The following is a 24,649-nucleotide window of genomic DNA, read 5'->3' as shown; positions in this document are numbered from 1 at the left end:
ATGTACCCTCAAGGGGTGTACAGGATATGACAGTACTACATGAAAAAATTACATCATTACTAACTTCCTATCTACAATTTTCCTCCAAATCAGTCTGTTACTTGTCAAGACTCCAACATTATCAGATCTTATATTTCTATCGTCTAAGGCACTTTGTACCGTATCAATCCACCTATATCTTGGTCTTCCTCTGGGTCGTTTTCCTGCCAACCTGGCAGAGAACACTTGTTTGCTAATCTTTCCTCTCCAATTCTATTTAAGTGACCATACCATCTGAGATTAGCTCTGCTAACGCATTCCTGGATGCTGACAATGTCAAGTTCTTTCCTAATATCCTCATTTTTAATATGATATTGCCATTGATGCCATCTGTTCACGCCTCTAATCTTTCTCAGGACTCTCATATCTGCGGTCTCTAGTCTTTGGTCAAGTGTTTTACTTCTGACCCAGCTCTCAGATCCATAAGTTAAAATTGGTTTGAACACAGTCTTGTATACAGCTAATTTAGTGTTCCGACTAATTTCTTTCTTATTCCATATGAATTTATTCAATTGACTTCCCACGATACCAGCTTTGCTGATTCTGTTGTCTATTTCTATATTTAGTTTACCATCTTCAGTAAAAATTGTGCCTAAGTAGCTGAAATGTTTTACTTGTTCCACAGGTTCTCCATTCACAACACAGTTGACATTTTCAATGATTCTGCCTATTTTCATTGTCTTTGTCTTTTTATTGCTGACCTTCATACCATATCTATTACAACAGCTATTCAATTTAGTCAGAGAAACTTGCAGACTTGTAACGGCTGACTCACAACTCAAATAAAGACTAAGTATTGCTTGATATAATGCCCCATTGACACCATATAACTGCAGCGTATTGAATAGCTTCTCTCTTGGCACCTTGTCATATGCCTTTTCCAAATCGACAAAACTTAAATACAGATCTTTGTTATATTCCCATGCTTTCTCGACTATTTGTCGTAAAGTGAAGATGTGATCCTGACAGCCTCTATTTGGCCTGAATCCAGCTTGTTCTTCACCAGGCTTTTCTTCCACAATTCTTCTCAACCGTTTCTCAAGTATACTTGCATAGATCTTGCCAGGAACACTCAGTAGTGAAATACCTCTGTAATTCTCACATTCAGTTTTATTTCCCTTTTTATATATGGGTACTATGAGAGCTCTACTCCAATCATCGGGAATTCGTCCCTCTGTCCAGGCTTTCTGAACTATGCAGTGCAGCCACTGTAAGACTCTTATACCACCATACTTCAGCATTTCTGGTCGAATATCATCTACTCCTGCTGCCTTTCCACATTTCAAGCCTTTGATGGCTTTTTCTACTTCAAGTATGGATATTTCTATATTTAGTTTACCATCTTCAGTAAAAATTGTGCCTAAGTAGCTGAAATGTTTTACTTGTTCCACAGGTTCTCCATTCACAACACAGTTGATATTTTCAATGATTCTGCCTATTTTCTCCTTCCTATTTTAGCATGGCCTGATTACACCAAGTAATCAGGCCATGCTAAAGTTTATCAACATAACAAAAGTTATGTTAACCAAAAGTTGGCTAAATTATAGGCATTAGTGAGACATGGTTTACTGAGGATGATATCGTCATGGGAATACGATTCAAGGAATATAGTGTAATCTTAAGAGAGGACAGAAGGAACAGAATGAGGGAAGGAGTTTTGCTAATGATAGCAGAGGAATTAAAGTCAGAAAGAGTGCATTAGGGGACAAGGATTCAGAGGGCAGTTCATTTGAGGATACCTGGAAATAGAGGCCAACAGGGCTAAATATGTAATTGGCTGCTGTTATAATCCAGGGTGTATTCAGGAGAATGTAGATAACGTGCACTTGCAAATTAACATGATGAGTACAGGTCGAGATAATTACCTGAGACAACATGTAATGGAGGAGTCACACAATGTTCAAGAGTGCTGGATCTGATCATTGCATTAGAGAACTTGACATTAACCAATCTCTATGTTGCCTTTGCTTGGAGAAAGTGATTATGTAGTCTTGACCTGGGGGATTGCCAGATATGCAGAATTTTCTATTAAGAATGGAATATATGTGGAATTACAAAGCAGGTGATTATGAAAAGTTGAGGAGTCAGCTTTCAGAAGAACAATAGCATAAATATTTGTAGAGGAGAGATGTTGTTAATGCATAGTTGGTCAAGTGGTGTTTGAAGAAAGCAATATCTGAATGTATCAGACCTGAAATCAGAGCTAGAGTTGGATGGATGAATGGCTTCATTAAGCACAAGTTGCACACAAAGAAAAGGATGTGGAGGGATGCTAAACTGCAAAGATCATTGGTAAATGAAGGTGATGCAGAGAATCCTGCAGGAAGATTTAAACAGACTAGCATTATGGGCAAGGGTAAATGGTTGCTGGTTTAATGTAGCCAGTGTTGATGCAATTTGGGAAGATATCAGAAGCTGCATATTATATCGATGGAACTGAAATGTGGGAAACTGATAAGGACTTGGCTGTGATTGTGGACTGGAAGTTTAGAGGGCATATTGCAAAGGTAACCAATAAACCAAAACAGCTCATCAAATTATCTGGTTGTTGAAGAGCACTAACAATCAGAGATAGAGAGCTTATTGTTCCCCTATATGACTAATAAGGCCATATCTGTACTAGTGTGCATAAATCTGGACTACCAGATTTTGTGGTGATGAAGAAGTTGTGGAGAGGATCCAGAAGCAAGGGACAAAGATTGTGGCAGGTCTGTGGAATTTTCCCTACGAGAATAGGTTTGTAGTGGTCTGTAGGCTTCAAAAATTAGCTGATAGACGAAAAAGAGGAGACGCGATAGAAGTATTTAAGTAATTAAAGGAGTTTTATAGGATTGACACTGAAAACTTCTCTTTCAATACATGAAAAGAAGGTAGAGAACTGGGGGTCATCAGTGGAAGTTGTATAAGACTGTGGTTAGCAAGGATGTTAGGACTAGGTTTTTTTTTGCTAAGAGGATGATGAATGGGTGGAATGGGCTGCTAGAGATGGTTGTGAGTGCTTCATGTGGATGAGTTTAAGAAGTGTGATAGATATTGTGTGGTATTTTTTCTTGACTATTATGTATATAACTATTACACTTTTTTTATAATGTTAGTCAAGTAGCTTTTATTTTATCGTCCTACATGTTTCGCCAATTTTTCTATCGGCATCTTCAGGGAATACAAATGAGTAAACTATACGAAGGTAACAGACTAGGTTATAACTGATGGTTCTAATTCATACAAAAAATTAGTATTGTGCGAGACAATGCCCGTGATTTATTCGTTATGGCTCATGATGTAATTATCATGAAAGTTCATTTCTCATCATCATCATCATCATCAAATTCCTGCCATGTACCCTCAAGGGGTGTACAGGATATGACAGTACTACATGAAAAAATTACATCATTACCAACTTCCTATCTACAATTTTCCTCCAAATCAGTCTGTTACTTGTCAAGACTCCAACATTATCAGATCTTATATTTCTATCGTCTAAGGCACTTTGTACCGTATCAATCCACCTATATCTTGGTCTTCCTCTGGGTCGTTTTCCTGCCAACCTGGCAGAGAACACTTGTTTTGCTAATCTTTCCTCTCCCATTCTATTTAAGTGACCATACCATCTGAGATTAGCTCTGCTAACGCATTCCTGGATGCTGACAATGTCAAGTTCTTTCCTAATATCCTCATTTTTAATATGATATTGCCATTGATGCCATCTGTTCACGCCTCTAATCTTTCTCAGGACTCTCATATCTGCGGTCTCTAGTCTTTGGTCAAGTGTTTTACTTCTGACCCAGCTCTCAGATCCATAAGTTAAAATTGGTTTGAACACAGTCTTGTATACAGCTAATTTAGTGTTCCGACTAATTTCTTTCTTATTCCATATGAATTTATTCAATTGACTTCCCACGATACCAGCTTTGCTGATTCTGTTGTCTATTTCTATATTTAGTTTACCATCTTCAGTAAAAATTGTGCCTAAGTAGCTGAAATGTTTTACTTGTTCCACAGGTTCTCCATTCACAACACAGTTGACATTTTCAATGATTCTGCCTATTTTCATTGTCTTTGTCTTTTTATTGCTGACCTTCATACCATATCTATTACAACAGCTATTCAATTTAGTCAGAGAATCTTGCAGACTTGTAGCGGATTTATTTAGAAGTATAACATCATCCGCATAAAGCAAAGAGCTGACATTAACATCTCCAATTTTGATATCAGGTTTAATACCACATTCCTTCATAATGTGATCCATATAGATAATGAATAACAGAGGGGATAATGTACATCCTTGTCTCACACCAGATTTAACATTAAACCATCTTCCTGTACTTCCTTCAATTCTAACTGCTGACTCACAACTCAAATAAAGACTAAGTATTGCTTGATATAATGCCCCATTGACACCATATAACTGCAGCGTATTGAATAGCTTCTCTCTTGGCACCTTGTCATATGCCTTTTCCAAATCGACAAAACTTAAATACAGATCTTTGTTCTTTATTTGATCTTTATTCCCATGCTTTCTCGACTATTTGTCGTAAAGTGAAGATGTGATCCTGACAGCCTCTATTTGGCCTGAATCCAGCTTGTTCTTCACCAAGCTTTTCTTCCACAATTCTTCTCAACCGTTTCTCAAGTATACTTGCATAGATCTTGCCAGGAACACTCAGTAGGGAAATACCTCTGTAATTCTCACATTCAGTTTTATTTCCCTTTTTAAATATGGGTACTATGAGAGCTCTACTCTAATCATCAGGAATTCGTCCCTCTGTCCAGGCTTTCTGAACTATGCAGTGCAGCCACTGTAAGACTCTTATACCACCATACTTCAGCATTTCTGGTCGAATATCATCTACTCCTGCTGCCTTTCCACATTTCAAGCCTTTGATGGCTTTTTCTACTTCAAGTATGGATATGTATTCCTGACTGCATGCCTGGTCAGTGTTTTTTATCACTGTGCTGTCATCACTGCTTGTTTCATTTAGCAGTTTTTCAAAGTAATTACTCCATACTTCAAGGATATCTTTTTCTCCTGTTTTCATTTCACCTTTATCATCTCTAATTCCTTTTACAGCACTCTTTCCTCCATTCCTAAGCTTCTTCAACAACCTCCAGAATATTTTGCCACCTTCTTGATATTTATTTTCTATATTCTTGCCAAAGTCCTCCCATGACTTTTGTTTAGCTAGTTTTACACTCTGTTTAGCTTTCTTACATTTGTCTCTGTATTCTGTAAGAGTAATAGCTGACTTATTTGCCAGGAACTTTTGATATGCTTTCTTCTTTTCCTTCACTGCCTCTTTAACTTCCTGTGTCCACCAGGGAGTTCTGATTTTTTTTTCTTTGCACACAACCTCACCACATGCCTCTCTGGCAGAATCAATCAATGTTTCCTTCAGAGTTTGCCACTGAATCTCCAAGGTTTGATTCCTGTTCTCAAACTCTTTCATTTTCTTTTCAATAATATTTCTGTATTTTAGTCTACAGTTTACATCTGAGAGCTGCTCAACTTTTATTCGCTTTAAAACTTTCTTACATGTTATTCTTTTCAATATGAAATTCAATTTTATCCTGCTCAAGACTAAATAGTGATCACTTCCAATTTCAAATCCTCTGTACACTCTGGTGTCCTGCACCAGGGAGAAAACATCACTATCAACAATAACATAGTCAATGAGACTTTTCTTATTCCTAGCCTCTTCTCTCCATGTGAATTTGTGCACATTTTTATGATGGAACATGGTGTTAGTAATAACCAGTCCATGTCCTGACCAGAAATCCAACAGATATTTGCCATTATTATTAGCTTTGCTCTTTTCTCCAAATTTTCCCAAAATATTTTTGTATGTCTCACAATCATTTCCTACTCTACTATTTAGATCCCCAACAAGGACCAACTTTTCCTTTTTCATTGTGTCAGTTGCTTTTTCTAAAGCCTCAAAAAATTCCTCCACTTCTACCTTAGTAGAACCTTCTGTGGGACCATAGGCACAAATAAGTCTCATTGTCCAGTTCCCCATTCTCATATTTGCCCACATTACTCTACTTGAGACTGACTGCCATTCAAGAAGATTAGCCTCGTATTTTGTGTTGAATACTATGGCTACTCCTTCTTTTCCTTGATTGTTATTGCCTGAATATAACATTTTGTATTTATTGCTCAGAAAGATCTTACCAGTTTTGGTCTTTTTTGTTTCAGTCACCCCTATTATGTCGATCTGGTACTTATCTAATTCCTCAGCTAGCTCCATTTCTTTGCCATTCAGGCTTCTTACGTTGATAGTACCGATCTTTAACTCTGGTGATGTTGAGTTGGGGTTTGTTTTCAGATTTGTTCCAGTAGCTGACTTTTCGCTGTTCGCCCTGGTTCCCTGGCGAAAACAACGGGGGCCTTGTTTAACCGGGCGACGCCCCAGCCGGCATGAAATTTTGTCATGTTGTACCATCATTTTTTATTTTGGTTTAACCAATAAGAATACAATTTGGTCAGCTAAATCCCAAATTGCCAGCCCATCCTCGTTCGTTCAGTATCAAAGTAGATTCCCAGCAGGGTGCACCACGAGAAGGTGAGGATTGGACATTAGGTCAGAAGCCCTGGTCGGTTCTCCGCATTCCTTTAAAGGCTATGTGGAGGTCTCCTCTCAGTTATATAGCTTTGACCCTTAAGCACCCCTAAGTTCATTTCTTTGATGTTTAATGATCTGATTAAAGCTTTCCAAATTTCTAGTAAGGTTAGACCTTGATTCTTGTTTTGGTTTTCAATTTTACGGGCGACTGTAGCTGCTTCTTTGAAGGTTCTTGAATGGTAGTTATCTTCTACATAGGGCATAAGGCTCTTATCCCACTCAATGTGATGGTTGGTAGAGGCAAAATGGCAAGAAAGGTCTGAAATGTCTTGTCTGTTGTTTCTGACATATCCTATGTGTTCTTTCTTTCTCGTTTCAAAGCTTCTAGAGGTCTGACCTATGTAACTAATACCACATGAGCAAGGTATATTATATACTCCAGAGTACTTGTAGAATGAATGAGGGTCTTTCGGTGATCTTAAAAATTTCCAAATAGTAATACTAATACTAATTTTTTGTACGAATTAGAACCATCAGTTATAACCTAGTCTGTTACCTTCATATAGCTTACTAATTTGTATTCCCTGAAGATGCTGATAGAAAATTTGGCGAAACATGTAGGATGATAAAATAAAAGCTACTTGACTAACATTATAAAAAAAAAGCGTAATAGTTATGTGATAGATATTGTTTGAATGATGGCTATGTGTGAATAAATGGGTCTCTCACGATGAATCTTCTGACTGTATGGAGATATCCATATAATCATTTAGTGTAATGTTCTTTCTTTTGACTATTACAGATGTTCTCTGGTTTGATATGTTGATTTTTGAGAATTGCCAAACATTATTTGTTGTTTCTAGTAGTCTACACTGAACTTTTTTTTTTTTTTTTTTGCACACACAGATGAAGTTTTGAAATTATTCATATTACCTGCAGTTGAATTTACACATGAAGGATTTTTACAAAACATTCTATAAAAATGCCCACGAAAAGTGGGTACTACTTTTGTGGAATAAAATCGAAGTACACTCAGTTGTACTTCAATTTTATCTGATTATTTATTCTGTTCTTAGTGGCATCATTGGAATTATCACTTTGGTATAACAACTCATGTTGAATTTCTCTTTCCATTGCTATAAACATAGTTTGTTACATAAATTAAAGATACCAAGAAATTATACACTTTGTTAAATATCCTTTTATCAAAGTGTAAGCAAACAAAGTTTGCACCTGAAGTATTTTCAGGACTGGGGCAACTCGTACATAGAAGCTAATGACTTCACATTACTTACCTTAGTATCCCATAATGCAAAACGCATATCTTATGGGTATGTATAATGCTATGCATTATGCAAAGAGTCACTTCCCAGACCGATTTTGACCTTTATTGAGGTCTCATCAATGGGAGCCAGACCCAGAGGTGATACTAGGGTTGAAGTAATGCCAAAGTCATATTTTCATATACAAGTAGCCAAAAGGTGTCGCACCTTATTATCAAAAAAATAAAAATAAAAAATAGTTTGTTAGAGTTTAATTTTTAAAACTCTCAGATCATTTGTTTTCACTCTGCTTAGCAATCATTTCATAGCTTTGATTTCAAATATAATGCTGTGTTTTCACCATGTTCTTTCTCATGAAGCAGCCCTTCTTGTTTGGATATCTATAGAAAAAAAGTGACCAGTTTATCTAACTACTAGCTTGTCCAAACTTTTGCAAAATATTATCACTATATTTGTGTGTGTGTAGTAGTAGTAGTTTAAGTAATAACTTTTTTTTTCTGCCCTTTTACAGTGGACTGTTGGGATGGTCAGAGTGGACCAGTTGTGTACCATGGCAATACACTTACTTCAAAAATACCTTTAATTGAGGTACTTCAGGTTATTAACGACTATGCTTTTGTCTCATCTCCGTAAGTAAGACAGTTAACTACAAAATGTTCCTCAGATATTTAAACACTAAAAGATTAATTTGTGATATTAACTTTAAATTCCTTTTTTTGTAAGTAAAATAAGATTACATAATAATCATTTAGAAAATTTTGTCATAGATTGAAGTAGCCCAGACACTTTTACAGTTATAATTATATAAAAACCAATTTAATAATTACATTTTTTTTTTTTGAGAGAGAGAGAGGGTATAGGCTAAAGATGATTTAGTATATTAAAACAGGACAGATATCAACATTTGGGCTGGAACAGAATGGCAAACTACCTCCAAAAATATTATCCAGCATTGTAAAGGTAAAGTAATATGTTTCTGTATGATATAAAAACCAAAAAAAAAAAAAAAGCAAAGCTATTCTTTGGTAATGGAGCACCCCTATTTTATTTATCCAGCTAAGTCACAAAGATACTAAATAAATGGGATTATATTATAAAAGGTATGCATTTTTTGAATATGAGGATCATGTATTACTTGGGCCAGGACTTGATCAGTCTGAGATGGTATATAATTAGAAGGTGCTTGAAGATGAAGAACTAAAAAAAAAAAAAAATCAAACTAAGAATTTAAAATAGCAGAACTAAGAATTTAAAATAAAGAACAAAAGGAACATAAAACCTGATGATTGAAACATAGGTAATGACATTTAAAAATTAGATGGCAAGCACATCCTCTTGTTGCTGGCTTGATGTGTATATAAACAGGTTTTATGTTCCTGTTTTCAATCCACAGGGAGCATTCAAAAGACCATTTACAGTCTTGATTGCTGATTTCTAGATCCTTTCTACCACTTCTGCATCTCCGGAAAGCCCAGGTGACTAAATCTCTGCATAGTAATCCAGATGTGGCTGTATCAAAGCCTTTGATGGGGCGCTAGTGTTGCTAGTGAATGTGGCAGTCGTGTTGAGTTGTGCTAGAAAATGTGTTTTTAAATTAAAGTACAGTGTGGCTTTTTGTCTCAAATTGTGCTGCAGTTGTGCTTCAGTTGGATACAAGTGTCTTTCAGTGGTGTTATTGTTTGAAACTCTGTGGTATATATTGTGTTTTCGCTGCTGTTTGTTTCACTACTTCAGCATCTAAAGATGGCGTCCAACAAGAGATGTACGTCAACGGCTCGGAGGGCATCTATATGAAAGTCTGGCTCTGCATTGGATTTTTTGCAATGGATGCGTTGTGGAAACTGCTACATGTATGCGCCGAAGAATGTGAAGGATTTGTGGACTGTTTGGCTAAATGAGAAGAATGAAAACATCGATGTATGTGAGAAGTGTCGGGATAGGCTGGAGCGATTAGGAATGGAAGCAGATGTCATGACTGTAGCAAAAGAACTTCGACAGGAGTTCCTGAAAATGAAAAGTGAAGGAATTTTTTGAATCATTAGAACAGGCAGCTGACATAAAGAAAATGGAAAAAGTAGTCCTTGTTCGGGATTTGAACAGCAGAGTAGGAAATGAATCCCACCAGACATATAGGAATTTGGAGAAAAGGCAAACTAATAATAATGGCAAGCATTTACTGGACTTCTGCTCAGGACACAGACTAGTCATTGCCAAGTAATTTTTCAACATAAAGATGTTCACAAGTTCACATGGAGCAAAGACACAAGAAATAAAAATAGCTTCATTGACTACGTCATTGTTGATAGTGATATCAGCATGCTAGTTCAGGATACAAGAGTGTACATCACTAAGCAGGATAAACATGGATATCACATTAAAAAGAGTAAGTAAGAAAGTTTTGAAAAAAATTAAAGTTGAGTAGCTTTTACAGGTAAATTGTAGACTCAACTATGCAAATATTGAAGAAAAAATGAAACAAATTGAAAACAAGAACCAAACTTTGGAGTCTCATTGGCAAACTCTAAGAAGACACTGATTGATTTTTTCAGCTGGGGGGTAATGTGGTGAAGTTGAAAGTTTTTTTTCACTTGGTTATACTGTTGAATTAAAGATGCCAAGAAATTGTATTCAACCTTTATCCAAGTGATTTCAACCTTTATCCAAGTGTAAGCAAACATGAGGCTAATAACTTCACATCGGTTGCCTTAGTATCCCATAATACAGTGCCTCTCAAACTTCAGATATCCGTGTATCCCTTCTTAAATTTTTATTATTACCAAGTACCCCCTTATCAAAATAATAATAAATAAATAAAATATATTTCATTGTAAATGTCTATTTTATTTGAATTTATATGTTCATGTAAACAAAAAAATGTGATTTATTTTTAATAGAACAAAATTTGGAATAGGTTCCTCTTCATTTCCCGTCCATGAAAATCCAATTTCAAGTAATTCATATCATACTTATGAAGATTTTTCATCTTCTTCCTAGTTGGTTCTCTAGAGATGTCAGACGACACACCCTTATCAATTTCATTTGATCCAGATACAATATCAACGTTTTCTTGTTGCTTACAGCTACTTGTATCTGTTATATTGCTCTCTTTTGTGCGTTTTATAAATCCAGTCTTTAACCAATGATCCATACTTAAGAATTTGAAAGTTAAAAAAATTACCGTATTTACTCGAATATAACTTGTACTTTTTTCCCCAAAAATGAAAGCTAAAAAATCATGCTGCGAGATATATACATAGGGATTTTTGGAAACTAAAGTTTTCAGAAAAAAAAATGAAAATGGTGTGACTTACCAAGAAGCTCCTATTCGCTATCGATACTTTTGGCATTGAGAACAGTTTCCTTGTGTGCATTGTCAAAGTCATCTCCCAAATAGCTTCATCTTCTTTCCTATTATTTCAAGCAAAAATTACCAGTAATTTACAAGACTTGAGATACGTAATGAACAATTCTTCACAAATAACTAATGAAAAGTAAAGGCAGAGGGTGAAACAGACTGCAATGGTTTGCCAATAGAGATAGAGCAGCTATCTCTGCTTCGCAAACCAAATACAAAGACAAACCAACAGTTGAGTTGAAATGCTAATTCTCTTCAACCGAATTCCATAATATCTGAAACACATTCACTATATATTTCTTAGTTTTAACACGTTCACAACAGGGTGGTGTCAAGCAAAACCATATGTTGCACCATCAACATGTGGTTTTGCTTGAGTCTATACAGCAGTTTCTGTTGGTGGGGAGATGTGATTCGTTAGTTAGTGCTGTTTTTATTCCAGTTGTCTTCTCTAATTGCACTATTTGTTGAGAAATATATTACGCAGACTGCAAATGTTTCACTATTCAGTGATACAATAAAACTACTTGTTTTTCTTGCATCTTCAGTTTAGTGACGCTGTTGGGGAGGGTATGTTGTTTACCGCAGGGAGCTAGTTACTATCGCCAGGACGTGAACATCATGGCGATAGTAACTCTCAATTTAAGTAGGAGAATTCATGCATAATATATAATTTATTGAGAAATATACGTTTAAAATAATTCTTTTTTTCTTAATGATTCCATGCGTTAATGACATAGCTGAAAATTGCTAGGTATCCCCTGAAGACCTTTCGCGTACCCCCCGGGGGTACGCGTACCACACTTTGAGAAACACTGCCATAATACAATGCACATATCCTTACGGCCATGCATAATGCTGTACATTATGAGAAGGGCCATTACCCAGACCAGTTTCGACCTTTATGGAGGTCTCATCAGTGGGAGCTAGACGCAGGAGCGCCTTCATGTGCAAACTTTGTTTGCTTACACTTGGATAAAGGTTGAAAACCTTTATTCAAGGAAATCCACTTGTCCTCGCCATAGGCAAGTTATCGGAGACAAGTGGTGAGTGAATTTTCGGCCTTCTTCTAAATGAATTCAAACCATGTTATTTTATTATTATCATCATTATTATTATTTATTTTTATTTTTTTGCACATGTACACTTTTTTTTTCTTTACAAAACATCATCTCATTCACTATTAAATTATTTGATCTTTCCATGAATGTGATAAAGGAGTTTCATTTTCAACTATTATAGTAGGAGATAGTATCTTATATAATTAATTCGTAGACTGTGTGTCTCTGCCAAAAGTTAGTTTGCATGAAGATACTCTCAAAGATATGCCTCTCTGCTGTTACTCAAATACGAAGTAATTCAAATCTATGATAACCGGTGGCATTGTTTATCTCTCTGTCTGTTATAAACTCACACCTACCATGTGTCCATAGATTAATTTTGAAATAAATAGATAAGTATTCTGCAACATTTCATTTTGTATAACTTGTAAGTTATTGTCATTCTTATAAAAATCAGAGATAACATTAAACAAAAATAATAATCATAATTTAAGAAGATCAATTTTCATTTGTTTCACTACCAACTGTAATTAAAAATTAATTGTGAATTTATAGTTATGAATTCTCCATAGGTTTCTCTATATGAGAAACTGCCAACTGTAATACAAAATAAGACCAGTTTATATTCTTTTTATTCTGCCAACACCTTCTTTAACACGTTTGCTGCCACGCTACTTTGGCATGGTCTGCTCCCCTATGCCGAGCAGTTTTACTTCTTCAAGGTCAGTACGATAATCTCGTTACCGGAGGTAAACGTCCTATGAGTATACTCGTAGTTGGCTTGTACAGAGCATATACGGTCTATGAGAATACACAGTTTTGAGGCTAGCCCCACAAGCCAAGCATTTTCACTTCTTCAAGGTCAATACAATAATCTCGTTCCCGGCATTAAGCGTCATACGAGTATACTCGTAGCTGGCTTGTGAAGCAGGTTTACCCACTACAAGTATACTCGTAGTTGGCAGCGAACGTGTTAACCCTTAAATAGGAATGCAGTAGTGACATAGTATTGGAATAAGTTTATTTTCACAGTGTACAATGTGAATTAACTTCTCTTTCTTATCTCATCCACTTGATAATGGGTTGAGTCCACTAAGAAGAAAGGTTCTCCACTTATTGCGATCTTTAGCCATCTCACTTATGACTCTATAGCTGGGTAGATGGGAATGTTCTTTCAGCAACTTTATCCAAGTACTTCTTGGTCTGCCTCTAGGTCTTTTTCTTCCTACATATCCATTCAGGGCTAAATATGGGAGTCTATGAGGGGCCATTCTCTGAATATGACCAAACCATCTCAGTTGATGCTTAATGATTGTGTCTATTATGTTATCTGGGAAGTTTAAATCTGTTCTGATTTGACCGAATTCTTGTTCTGAATTAACTTAGGGAAATTATATAATTGAACATTTTACATGATGAAAAGGCTTTTCAGTAGTGTTATTGCAAATGGACTTGCTCAAAGTGTGGTACAAGGCCCACTAGTGGGCCACTTAGTTATATGCTTTTGCACAAGTGGACCACAGCCAGAAAAGTTTGAGAAATGGTGATTAAAAAAAAAAAAAGAAGTTATCTTGCAAAGAAGAGTCATAGATCAGACCACATTATTGACATTACATTGTGAAAAGGTAGTCTGAATCCACTGCTAATGTTGACCATTTTCTGTTGTTTTTGTAAACTTCATTCTTGTTCTTTAATATCCCTCTCTATTATGAAACAAATGAAAGAAAATGCAAACTACACTTTCTAGTTCTATGAAACTGCAAAACAGAAGCTAAGGGACCAGAAAGTATAAAAAAAAAGCTTTGCAGACAATAGTTAAGACAATAGACAATGGGATCATCAACTAAAAACAATTATGGCATGCTTTCCAAGACAAATGGGTTCAAGGAAATCAAATGGAGATGAGCTAGGAAGAGGAAGTTGCATTCTATAATGAATAAGAAATATCCTGGGGGGCTACTGACAGAAATTCTAGATCACTAAGATTTCCAAGGCCTTTGTAAAGTGGAGACATTTAAGTTTCATTAGACATTAAATTTTCAGCAAAAAATCTGCAGCATAGATTTGCCAGAAATCATTCAGGTAATATAAGACACCTCTAGCTGCTAACCAAAGAAAGATTGATTCTAAAATATGTAGTGCCTTTTAATAGAATTCATTATAAAGTTCAATTCATATAAATCTTTGAAGACTTATAGGCCCAGTAGTAGAGCAGTATTATCAAAATGACATGAAATGTAAAGAATTTGTGTAAGCTAAAAATTAGTTAAAAAAATCAGACTCCAGTAACAAGTCTTATTGTTTTCCTGACGTCCATGGAGTCACAGCTCATCGTGGGAGGTCAACACAGTCTCATACCACTCCTTAAACTCATCTGTTGTCTTGCATGTCCACTACCTTTTCAGGCAATGTATTCAATGCTCTTCCACTCTCCATGCCAAAACTTATTTCTTGCCCTTTTACTCAACACTCCCTTTAGTAAATTCCAGTGATGGCCCCTTGTCCTCGCTCTACCATATGAAATATCTCCTCAGTGTTAACACAATAATAACCTTTCAATAGCTTATCTCAATCATATCCCCCCCCCCTTGTCTTCTATCCAACAAGCTCTGCAGTCTGCATGGCCTCAGGCTGTCCTCTTAATCAGCATGTATACAGTCCTGATATTATTTCTGTTATATGTCTCTGCACCTGCTCAAAAGTTACTTCATCCCCTTCAAATCCCAGTGACCAGATCTAAGTAGAAAAATCCAGATGTGGTCTGATCAAAGCTTTATACAATGGGATTATCACACTTTTATCTCTTGTAGTCAATGTCCTCCTCAATATTGCAGCAATTCTCTGAGATGTTCCACAACCTTTGCAACTTCAGAACTTCAAATCTCTGTCCACAGTTATCTCAAGATCCCTTGCTTTCTCCACTTTTTCCAGTATAACCCCACCAAGTGAGTATGAAGTATCCAATTTGTGCAACCCAAATTTTAAAACCTTATATTTAGTTACATAAAACTGATATTCCCATTCATTTGCCGACCCTTCCATCTTATTCAAATCCTCATGAAGAGCCAAAGAAAAATATACTCTTTTTTTCCAATCACAAAAGAAATGAAGAAATTATGAAAGAAGTAAACCAGGAATCAGTAATAGAAAAATATTAAAAAATATAAACATAAATGGATGGAATACGTTGAAAGAATGAAAACAGAATGATTACCAAAACAAGCCTTCAATTGCAAACCATTAGGAAAAAGAAAACTGGGACATCCTCTAAAGAGATTCAATGATGACTTCTAAAGCTGGAACAGACCACTCTATGCCTAAATCCTTGAAAAGCATGATGATGGTGAAGAGCTAAAACACCAGCACTATTACTAATAACCTCTCTCAAGCTTCACATCATCTGCATATAGCTGAACATCTCCCTGTAATCCTGTGACATTATCATTGACATAAAAATTAAACAGCAACAGTCCCAGGACAACCCTGTGGAACTCCACTTGTAACCTTCCTATTCTCTGATACTGCTCGCCCATATACAACTCTGATATCAGAAAGCTAATCACCAATCCAGTCTACAATACTAACCTTATATCAAAACCCATGTGATGCAACTTAAAATCAACTTGTCAGTGGCACCTGACATCTCCTGTCAAATGCCTTTGAAAAATCCCCCTCCCCCCCTCTCAAAAAAAAAAATGACAGTGTATGCCTTATCCTCATATATACTGCTCTTGTTACTCTGTAAAAGATAACCAGAGTACTAAAACAAGAGCACTCTTTAACAAATCCATGCTGCCTACATAAATAATATTGCCCTCATGTGCCCAATTCTGTATATGAGTTCTTACCAATTTCTCAAAAATCTTGACAACTACAGAAGTAGAAACAACCCTATAGTTTGATACTTCCATCTTACCCCCCTTCCATTCTTCAAGGACCTGTCCCATTGCAGGATCTTCATTAGCATCCAAGCTAATGGCACAGTTAGTTCCAATGCACATTCCTGTAAAAGGTGTGAAATTCCATCTAGTCCTCCCCTGCCTTATTGACATTTAGTGTACTTAGTATTCAGAATACATCCTCTTCTAACACTTCACAATTTATTATCCTTCCAGGAATAAAGCCTGCCTGCTGTACCAGAATGGAATTTTCTAATAAAGGGATTAATAAATAACTTGACTATGCCATCTGCTTTGATCACCGATTCTTGTCTCCATTGAGCAAGGTAATCCATTCACTATCATTTTTCCTCATACTTGCCAAATAGTGAAAAAATTCCTTGGAATTCTCCTTAGATTGCAGCTCCAGTATTCTCTCATATTCTAATTTTTCTCTCCTTACAATACCAGCCACTTTACTAGTCTGAACTCTATATTTCTCAGTCCTCAACAACTGTAATTGCTGTCAACAACTTTTTCTTAAGTATCTCTCATGCACTAATATCCCTCTCTTCCTTCAAATTCTTTCATTCATCACAGCTGCAAGCTGGTTTCTAAGTCTATAATAGCTGCTTTCTTTTTAATTCCATGTAAATTCTTTCTCTTTTGATACCTCCACATGCCTATTCATCCTCCAAGTCAGGGACACATGGTTACTCTCGCCAGTGTGTATGGAGGGGGACAAGTATGACATCTATCACAATCAGATCCTCTGATGCTGTGACCAAATCCAAAACTCTTGTTGCTCATGTTACCTCCACCACATGCTGCCTAAGACAGCAGTTGTCCCTCAAGAAATCCAAAAATTCAGTTCCTTTATTGCCTCATGCTGTCTCCTCTGCCAAGTTCATATCACTATAGTTGAATTCCCCCATAATGATCACTCGATTTACATTTACCAAACTAAATTTCCTAATCATTGACTGCTTATCACCAGTTATATTCCCTAGTGTGTAGCAACATCCCACTAAATATCTTATTGTATAAGCATCTATCTCATGCTATATACTCTCAAAGCCATTTGTGTTATCTTCATTGTGATTCTCCACCCTGAGAGGGCACAATTTATCTCTTATCATGAGTAACACTTCATCACTACCACCATGTTTATCATCCCTATCCTACCAAGAGATGCCATACCCTGGAATTTCTATCCTTGTTAGAACATCCTCCTCATTTAACCAAGTTTCACTGATACCAGCAACCTTTGGAGAGACTGAGTCAATCAGTGCCACAAGTTCATTCCATTTATTCCTAATTCTCCTAGCATTTGTATACCGAAAAACTAGTGTATTTCCAACCTTCTTATACTCATTATTACTCCCCCTCGTACTCCACCTGGCTCTGTAATATAATGTACACCTCTCATTTCTCAAGACACTATCTCCATGAGGCCATTCCTGCTACATTCCACCTGTGCAATTCTAATTTCTTTAATTTCTAATGCCTTCCCCTCTCTGCATTCAAATGCAATCCATGTCTTGTATATTAGCTTCTTTCTATTCTCATATTCCATGCATCCACATATGCCAGACCCCTTTACATGCACTTTCTTGTTATTATTGCATTTGTCATCACTGCTCTTTTTCATTCGCTCCTTATTATCATACTGGGACAACACATCCACTATCTTTCCTTCAACAAATTTTTGCTGCACTATGTCTAACATCAATCTCAAATCTCATGCTACGCAATTCATGCTTCCTCTCAGGTCATTCCTCCCAATCATTACTCTCATCTCCTGCCCAATTTCACTCCTTCACTGCCACACTCTCTGTTGTTCCACCAGGCAAGCACTCCTCTGGCACTTTACTCTGCACATCCCAAATCATTTATTCTCCATACATGATACTCTGAATAGATTCCTTCATTCATCCTTCTCTCACTGGCATTCCCCATTTTACAGGTTCCAATCTCTCCTTCCCACTCCTCCCATCTCACTATTCCTTGCTTCCACACTCTTGACCTTCTGCAATTTCCTCTCTTCCACTGTTCTCTCACCTTACTCTTGTTCTCTCTCCTTTGCTGTGTGGTGCTGTTTTCTTACACCAATTCTCACATTAGCCAACCTCTTCATTGTCCTTATATCTTTGATCACCCTCTTCAACTCAGTCTTCATTCCTGAGAATCTGCATTCTCACAGTTACCATTTTTCTCTCTCTACACATCCTGCTTTCAATTTACATTCACACACACCATCATGGCCATCAGACAAACCATCTGCTACACTGCCCAAGTATCTGTAAAATCTTGAGATCAAGATACCTATGTCTCCCAACACCTCCCACTACCTTACATTTCATGCACACATATACATTCCCATCATGTACCTGCCACATTTTTAAACAACAGAATGCATACATACTGCAGGTGTAGTAAGCAACAAAATCATCAATTATGGTATGAATAACATAATCTTTAAATGATGGGGAACTGGGTGTATTGCTGAAACTCGTGGCTGCCATGTCGAATGCAATCAGTACTGTTAGATACAATACTAACTATACTGAAAGAATAAAATCCTAACAAAATGCCACACAAACATACAAAAAAAATGTCAATTTGAATAATGCAAACTTAAAAAAACAATTTTGGTAATGAAATAAACAAAATATCTTTCTTTACTACTAATACTTATCTTTTATTTTAACAGCACATGACACGAGTTACCTCCATCTTTGAGCTGGTAGCATGAAGATGGGTGATAAGCATCTCTTTCTTCTTGGTACTTCTACAGATAATCAAATGAGGAAAAACTTGTCCATTGTCCATTATATGAGATACATAGACAACAATCAAGAGGCATTTGTTTGCATAATTACTCTCCAAAACTCAATTGAAATGTACTTTGATAGATTAGAGAGAGTGAAATGAATAGACTTCTTTTGCCAGAAGAGTAGTAGTTGGTTCCAGATACCAATTGCCATTTGGTATTGGAACAGATGTAATATGTAATGTATTACTTTTGTACCAATTGGAACAGAAGTAACATGCTGGGGAAAAACAATGGCTGGCAAAATTAATGAGCGACATATTAGATCTTAGAGATTATTGCACATACTTTGAATTGGTTGTTTTAAATTATATTAGCAATGTTCCATTTGTTGCTTACATTGAAACAATGGTTTGTTCATACTATGGGTGAGTAAAATTTTTTTTGTTACTTGTAGATTTAAGTGGTATTTTGGGAGTCCTGACTCCAGTCATTCATAATTCGACCCTTTAACCAAGCTTTCTGAATTATGCAGTGTAGCCACTGTAAAACTTTATACCTCCATATTTGAGCATTTCTGATCAAATATCATCTGCTCCAGCTGTCTTTCTACATTTCAGATTTTTTATGGCTTTTTTTTTTCTACTTCCAGTACTGATATTATTCTTGATTGCATAACTGTTGAGTGTTTTCTATCACCATTCTGTCACTGCTTGTTTCATTTATCAATCTTTCAGAGTAATTACTCCAACCATCTGGAATATCTTTAGTTTTCATGTCACCATTATAATCTCTGATTCCTTATATAGTACTCTTTCCCCCAATTTCCAATCTTTTTCAACAGCCTGCAGAATATTATGTCACCTTCCTGATATTTATTTTCTATGTTCTTATCAAATTTTCCCAAGAATTGTGTTTAGCTGGTTTTACACAGTGCTTTCTTATATTTTTCTCTGAGCACAAGCTGACTTTCTTGCCAGGAACTTTCAATATGCTTACTTCTTTTCTTTGACTGCCTCTTTATTCTTACCATGGAGTTCTGATTTTTCTATCCTTGCAGATTACGTCCCCACATGCCTCTCTGGCAGAATTGCTCAATGGTTTCTCCAAAGTTTTTTTCTTGTTCCCAACTCTTTCAGTTTTTCTTAAATAATATTTGTGTATGTGTGTCTACAGTTCACATCTGAAAGCTACTCAACCTTGATTCATTTCAAAACTCTCTTACACACTCTTCAATATCAAATTCGATTTTATTCTATTCAACAATAAATGGTGATCACTTCCACTTTCAAATATTCTGTATACTATTGTGTCCTGAACCAGTGAGTAAACATTGCTGTTAACAATGACATAGCAATGAGACTTTTCTTATTCCTTGCATCTTCTCCCCATGAGAATTTGTGTGCATTTTTATGTTGGAATATGATATTAGGAATAACTATTCTTCATCCCGAGCAGAAATCTAGCAGGTATTACCATTATTATTAGCTTTGCTGTTTCCTTCAAATTTTCCCCAAACATTTCTATATGTCTTGTAATCATTTGGTAGTCGGCTGTTTAGATCTCCAACAAGGACCAATTTTTCTTTTTTTGTTGTGTCAGCTGCATTCTTTAATGCTGTGAAAAATTCCTCCACTTAAATAACACAGGATGGGAAAATTTTGATATGGAAAAAGAAATGAACATGGAGAGATGCCTCTGGAATTTGCCACTGATAACAACTTGATGATTTGCAACACCAAATTCCAACAAAAAGATTGTCATAAATGGACATGGCGCTCCTTCGATGGCAGGCATAGGAATATGATCGACCTGATATTAATAGATGAGGTCGATCTATTAACGAGCACAATGGAGAACATCAGTTCAACAGTGCAGATCATTCCAAGGAGCTGATATTGATTTGGACCACAGCTTAGCGATTGTGAATATAAGAATAAAACTGAAACAAAAATACAAAGGAAAGTTTCAAAAGGTTAGAGACATCTCAAGACTAAATGAAAATAGGCTAAGAACAGCATATCAAAACATACTGCAAACTAAGCTTAACCATGCTACTGACCAGGATGTATATATATGTTCAAGTTTCCATGGATGGGAAGTGCATATTAAAATTGTAATACCATTGATATTACATTGAAATATATGATGGATACGAAACGTATGAGGATGCGTATTTGATCCATAATGGTCGGTAAGGTGGTTAAGACCACAAGTTAAACAACAAAATATAAACACAAGCAGAACTACTGACTACAGTACTAAAAAAAAGCAGTAGAGAAAGTAATTCCTGAAAAAGAGAAGATCAATAAGAAATGTATAACTCAGGAAACCCTGAAATTGGTACAAGAGAAAAGAGAACTGAAACTTAAAAGAGAATTCAGAGGCAGCAGACCAGTTATACCATCAAAAATACAATGAAGTATGGAAAGCAGCAAGATCTGATAAAGCCAAATGGCTGGAGGACCAATGCAAAGACATTGAGGAGTGCTATGGGGAACACAAAACTAGAGAGGTCTATTATAAACTTATAAGAAATGTCAGTAGAAAGTGGCAAACAAGATCAATAGCAGTCAGAGATGAAGATGGTAAAGTATTAATGGACAAGACTGAAATCATACACAGATGGACAAGATATTGCAGTGAACTATTTAAAAATCAACTAAATCAGTCCTGCTAAGTGGATAGCATATCCGCTCTCCAGCCAAAAGGCTGTGGGTTCGAATCCCGCCGTGGGCATGGATGTTTGTGATTGTCTGTGGAAATACCAGTGATGGTCGACGGTAGATGGCATTGGTGTAGTTGTGGTCAGTTGGTGATTGAATGGTGGAGACGGAGTTGTAGAGCAGGTGCCCTATCTCGATGAGTCCTTGGACTCCCTGGAGGTGTCAAGTAAATAAAATAAATAAATCGTACTGCAGCAGAAGTAATCAAAGAACTAAAAGCAATCTCTCCACCAGCAGAGATCTTTGAAAATGACATCTTGGAAGAGAGGTGAATAAAGCTATAAAACATTTCAAGAATAACAAGAGTCTTGGAAATGACAACATAATAGGTGAGATGCTAAAATATGGGGGAGAATTGGTTGTAAAAGAAATGCATAAGCTATGCAATGAAATATGGAGATCAGGGTATGCCCTCCGAAGAGTGAAAAAATCGGTCTTGGTTTTTCTTCATGAGAAAGACAGTGCTTAAGAATGCACTAATGAGTCATCTTGGCAAAGTGCTGATGAAAATACTTTCAGAACACCTGAAGGGTCATATGGAGGTACATCTTCCTGATGAGCAAGCCAGATTTCGAAAAGATCAAAGTACAGTGCAACAAATACTTGTGGAATAGTGGTACTCGTGGAATACTCGTACTAAGACTAATAGTAGAGAAAGCTCGAAGAAAGAACAAAAAGCTATACTGCTGTTTCCTGGACTTCCAAAAAAGCATATGATAATATTGACCAAAATATAACATGGGCTGTCTTGGAATCCTGTGGTGTTGACAATAAATTGATCTGCCTGTTGAAAGATATGAACAGCTAAGCACAAGCAACAGTCAGGATAGCAGGTGTGACTGGAGATTGGTTTGCCACTAGTCAAGGCACAAGACAAGGGGACCCAATATCACCAACCATCTTCATCACATATCTGGGAAGGAGACTATAAGATCAAAGAAGAAGGTGGAGGCATTTCAATAAATAGAATGAGAATAAACTACCTCTGCTTTGCAGATGACATTGTCCTGATTGAAGAAGATGTAGCAAGGCTGGAAAGGACACTGCAAACACTATACACAGAAGGAAAAAGATATGGACTAAATGTCAATTTTGAAAAAACAATGATATTCAGACAGCAGGAGTTTACTGAACAAAGTTACCATTGAAGGATTTCAACTGGAAAATGTGGAACACTTCACATATCTTGGATGCCACATGATGCATGACTTGGACCCAAAAAAAGAGGTAAAAATTAGAATAGCCAGAGCAACAGTAATCTTAAAAGCCATAGACAAAATATGGAAGAGCCAGGCTATAAAGATGCACACTAAACTGCACTAAGTATCTTCAACAGCATGCTCTATGGATGTGAGGCCTGAGAGAATCTGAAAGGAGGATATTAGCATTCGAGAGGAAGTGCTATAGAAAGATCTTGAGAATAAGCTGGATCCAGAAAGTGAACAATGAGGAAATCTTTAGACGAATACAACCAAAAGAAAACCTGATACAGAAAATAATCAAAAGGAAATTGTGTCTATTTGGCCATATATGTAGAATGAACATTGAGAGAAAATTAAAAACGTTGCTGTTTGGAATGATTGAAGGAAAGAACAAAAGAGGAAGACCAAACAGAGAATGGGGTGATGACATCATCAAATGGTGCAGAAACTCTATACACAAACTGAGTCATCTTGCACAAAATAGAATGCAGTGGAAGAATCTTACCAAGATAGCATCCAACATCTACAGGCGTTGAACCCATGATTGTTGTTGTTGTTTAGATCTCCAACAAGGACCAATTTTTCTTCTTTTGTTGTGTCAGCTGCATTCTTTAATGCTGTGAAAAATTCCTCCATTTCTTCCTTAGTAGAACTATGTGTGGGACCATAGACACAACAAAGTGTCATTGTCCAGTTCTATATTCTGATATCTGGCCACTTCACTTTACTTGATATTGCCTTCCATTCAAGAAAATTATCCTCATATTTAGTGTTGAATGTTATAGCTACTCCTTTTCTCTGATTGTTATTGCTTAAATATAACATTTTGCATTTGTTGCATAGAAAGATCTCACCTGTTTTTGTTTTCTTTGTTTCTGTAACACCTGTTATGTGAACCTGTTGCTTATTCAATTCTTTTGTTAGTTCCATTTCTTTTCCATAGATGCTCCTTACTTTGTTAGTGCCAATCTTGAATTCTTTTAATATTGAGTTGAAATTTTTTCCCAGTAGCTGTAATGGGATACAGCTAGTCTACAGTTCAGACTATATTAAATAAGAGCAAAGAACAAGGAAAAGTTTCTACTGCTCCTTTAATCATGCATATCACCAGAAATAGAAGTCATTTAATGATTGAGATGGAACGTGTTCTATCACTCTGGATTGATGATTGTAACCAAAAAAAAAAACTTCTTAGTACAAGGAATATTCAGACAAAAGCTCTCAATATTTTTACCTCATCGAAAGAGACCAAATTTCAAGAGGAATATGAAAACTTTATTGCAAGTTTAGGATGATTTCACCGTTTAAAAATCAAGCTGGACTACATAACGTAAGAATAACTGGGGAATCTGTTAGTGCTGATAAAGATTCTATGGCTAAGTTTCCTGAAGAATTGCAAAGGATAATTCAGGAGGGTGATTATGACGATTGTCAAATATTCAATGTCGATAAAACTGGTCTCTTTTGACAAAAACTTTCCTAGCTAAAACGGAAGCATCTCAACTAGGATACAAAGTATCTAAAGATTGTCTTATGCTTTTATTAGGAGGCAATGCAGAAAGTGACTTTAAACTCAAGCCTATATTAGTTTATCATGTGCAAAATCCAAGATCTAACATAATTAAACAAATCAGCACAATTGGAAAAGAATTTGAATTTAATGAACTGGATAATGAAGATCTGAGAAACTTGCTCACTTCCCATTCAGAACAGTTAAGCCAGAATGATCTCTTCAACTAGAAGAACAGCATGTATATGAAGAAGAAGGAAGA

The 24,649-nt window shown here is 36.2% G+C and overlaps 1 protein-coding gene across 1 annotated transcript in view; it reads left to right on the top strand.

Moving 5' to 3' along the window:
• Window positions 1–24,649, top strand: part of LOC150092609 (inactive phospholipase C-like protein 1) — a 571,653-nt gene that overhangs the window by 180,574 nt on the left and 366,430 nt on the right. Inside the window, exon 11 of the mRNA XM_090414457.1 lies at window positions 8,394–8,511. Within this exon, the coding sequence (XP_090270583.1) occupies window positions 8,394–8,511 (118 nt within the window). The remainder of the gene's footprint in view (window positions 1–8,393; window positions 8,512–24,649) is intronic.

This window comes from Typopeltis vanoorti, chromosome 25, assembly GCF_054136105.1.
Source record: "Typopeltis vanoorti isolate ZY-2024b chromosome 25, IOZ_Tvanoo_1.0, whole genome shotgun sequence".
In the NCBI taxonomy this organism is placed as follows: Eukaryota; Metazoa; Arthropoda; class Arachnida; order Uropygi; family Thelyphonidae; genus Typopeltis; species Typopeltis vanoorti.
Note: the sequence above shows the minus strand (reverse complement) of the source record. Positions and strands in the feature narration are given on the sequence as shown.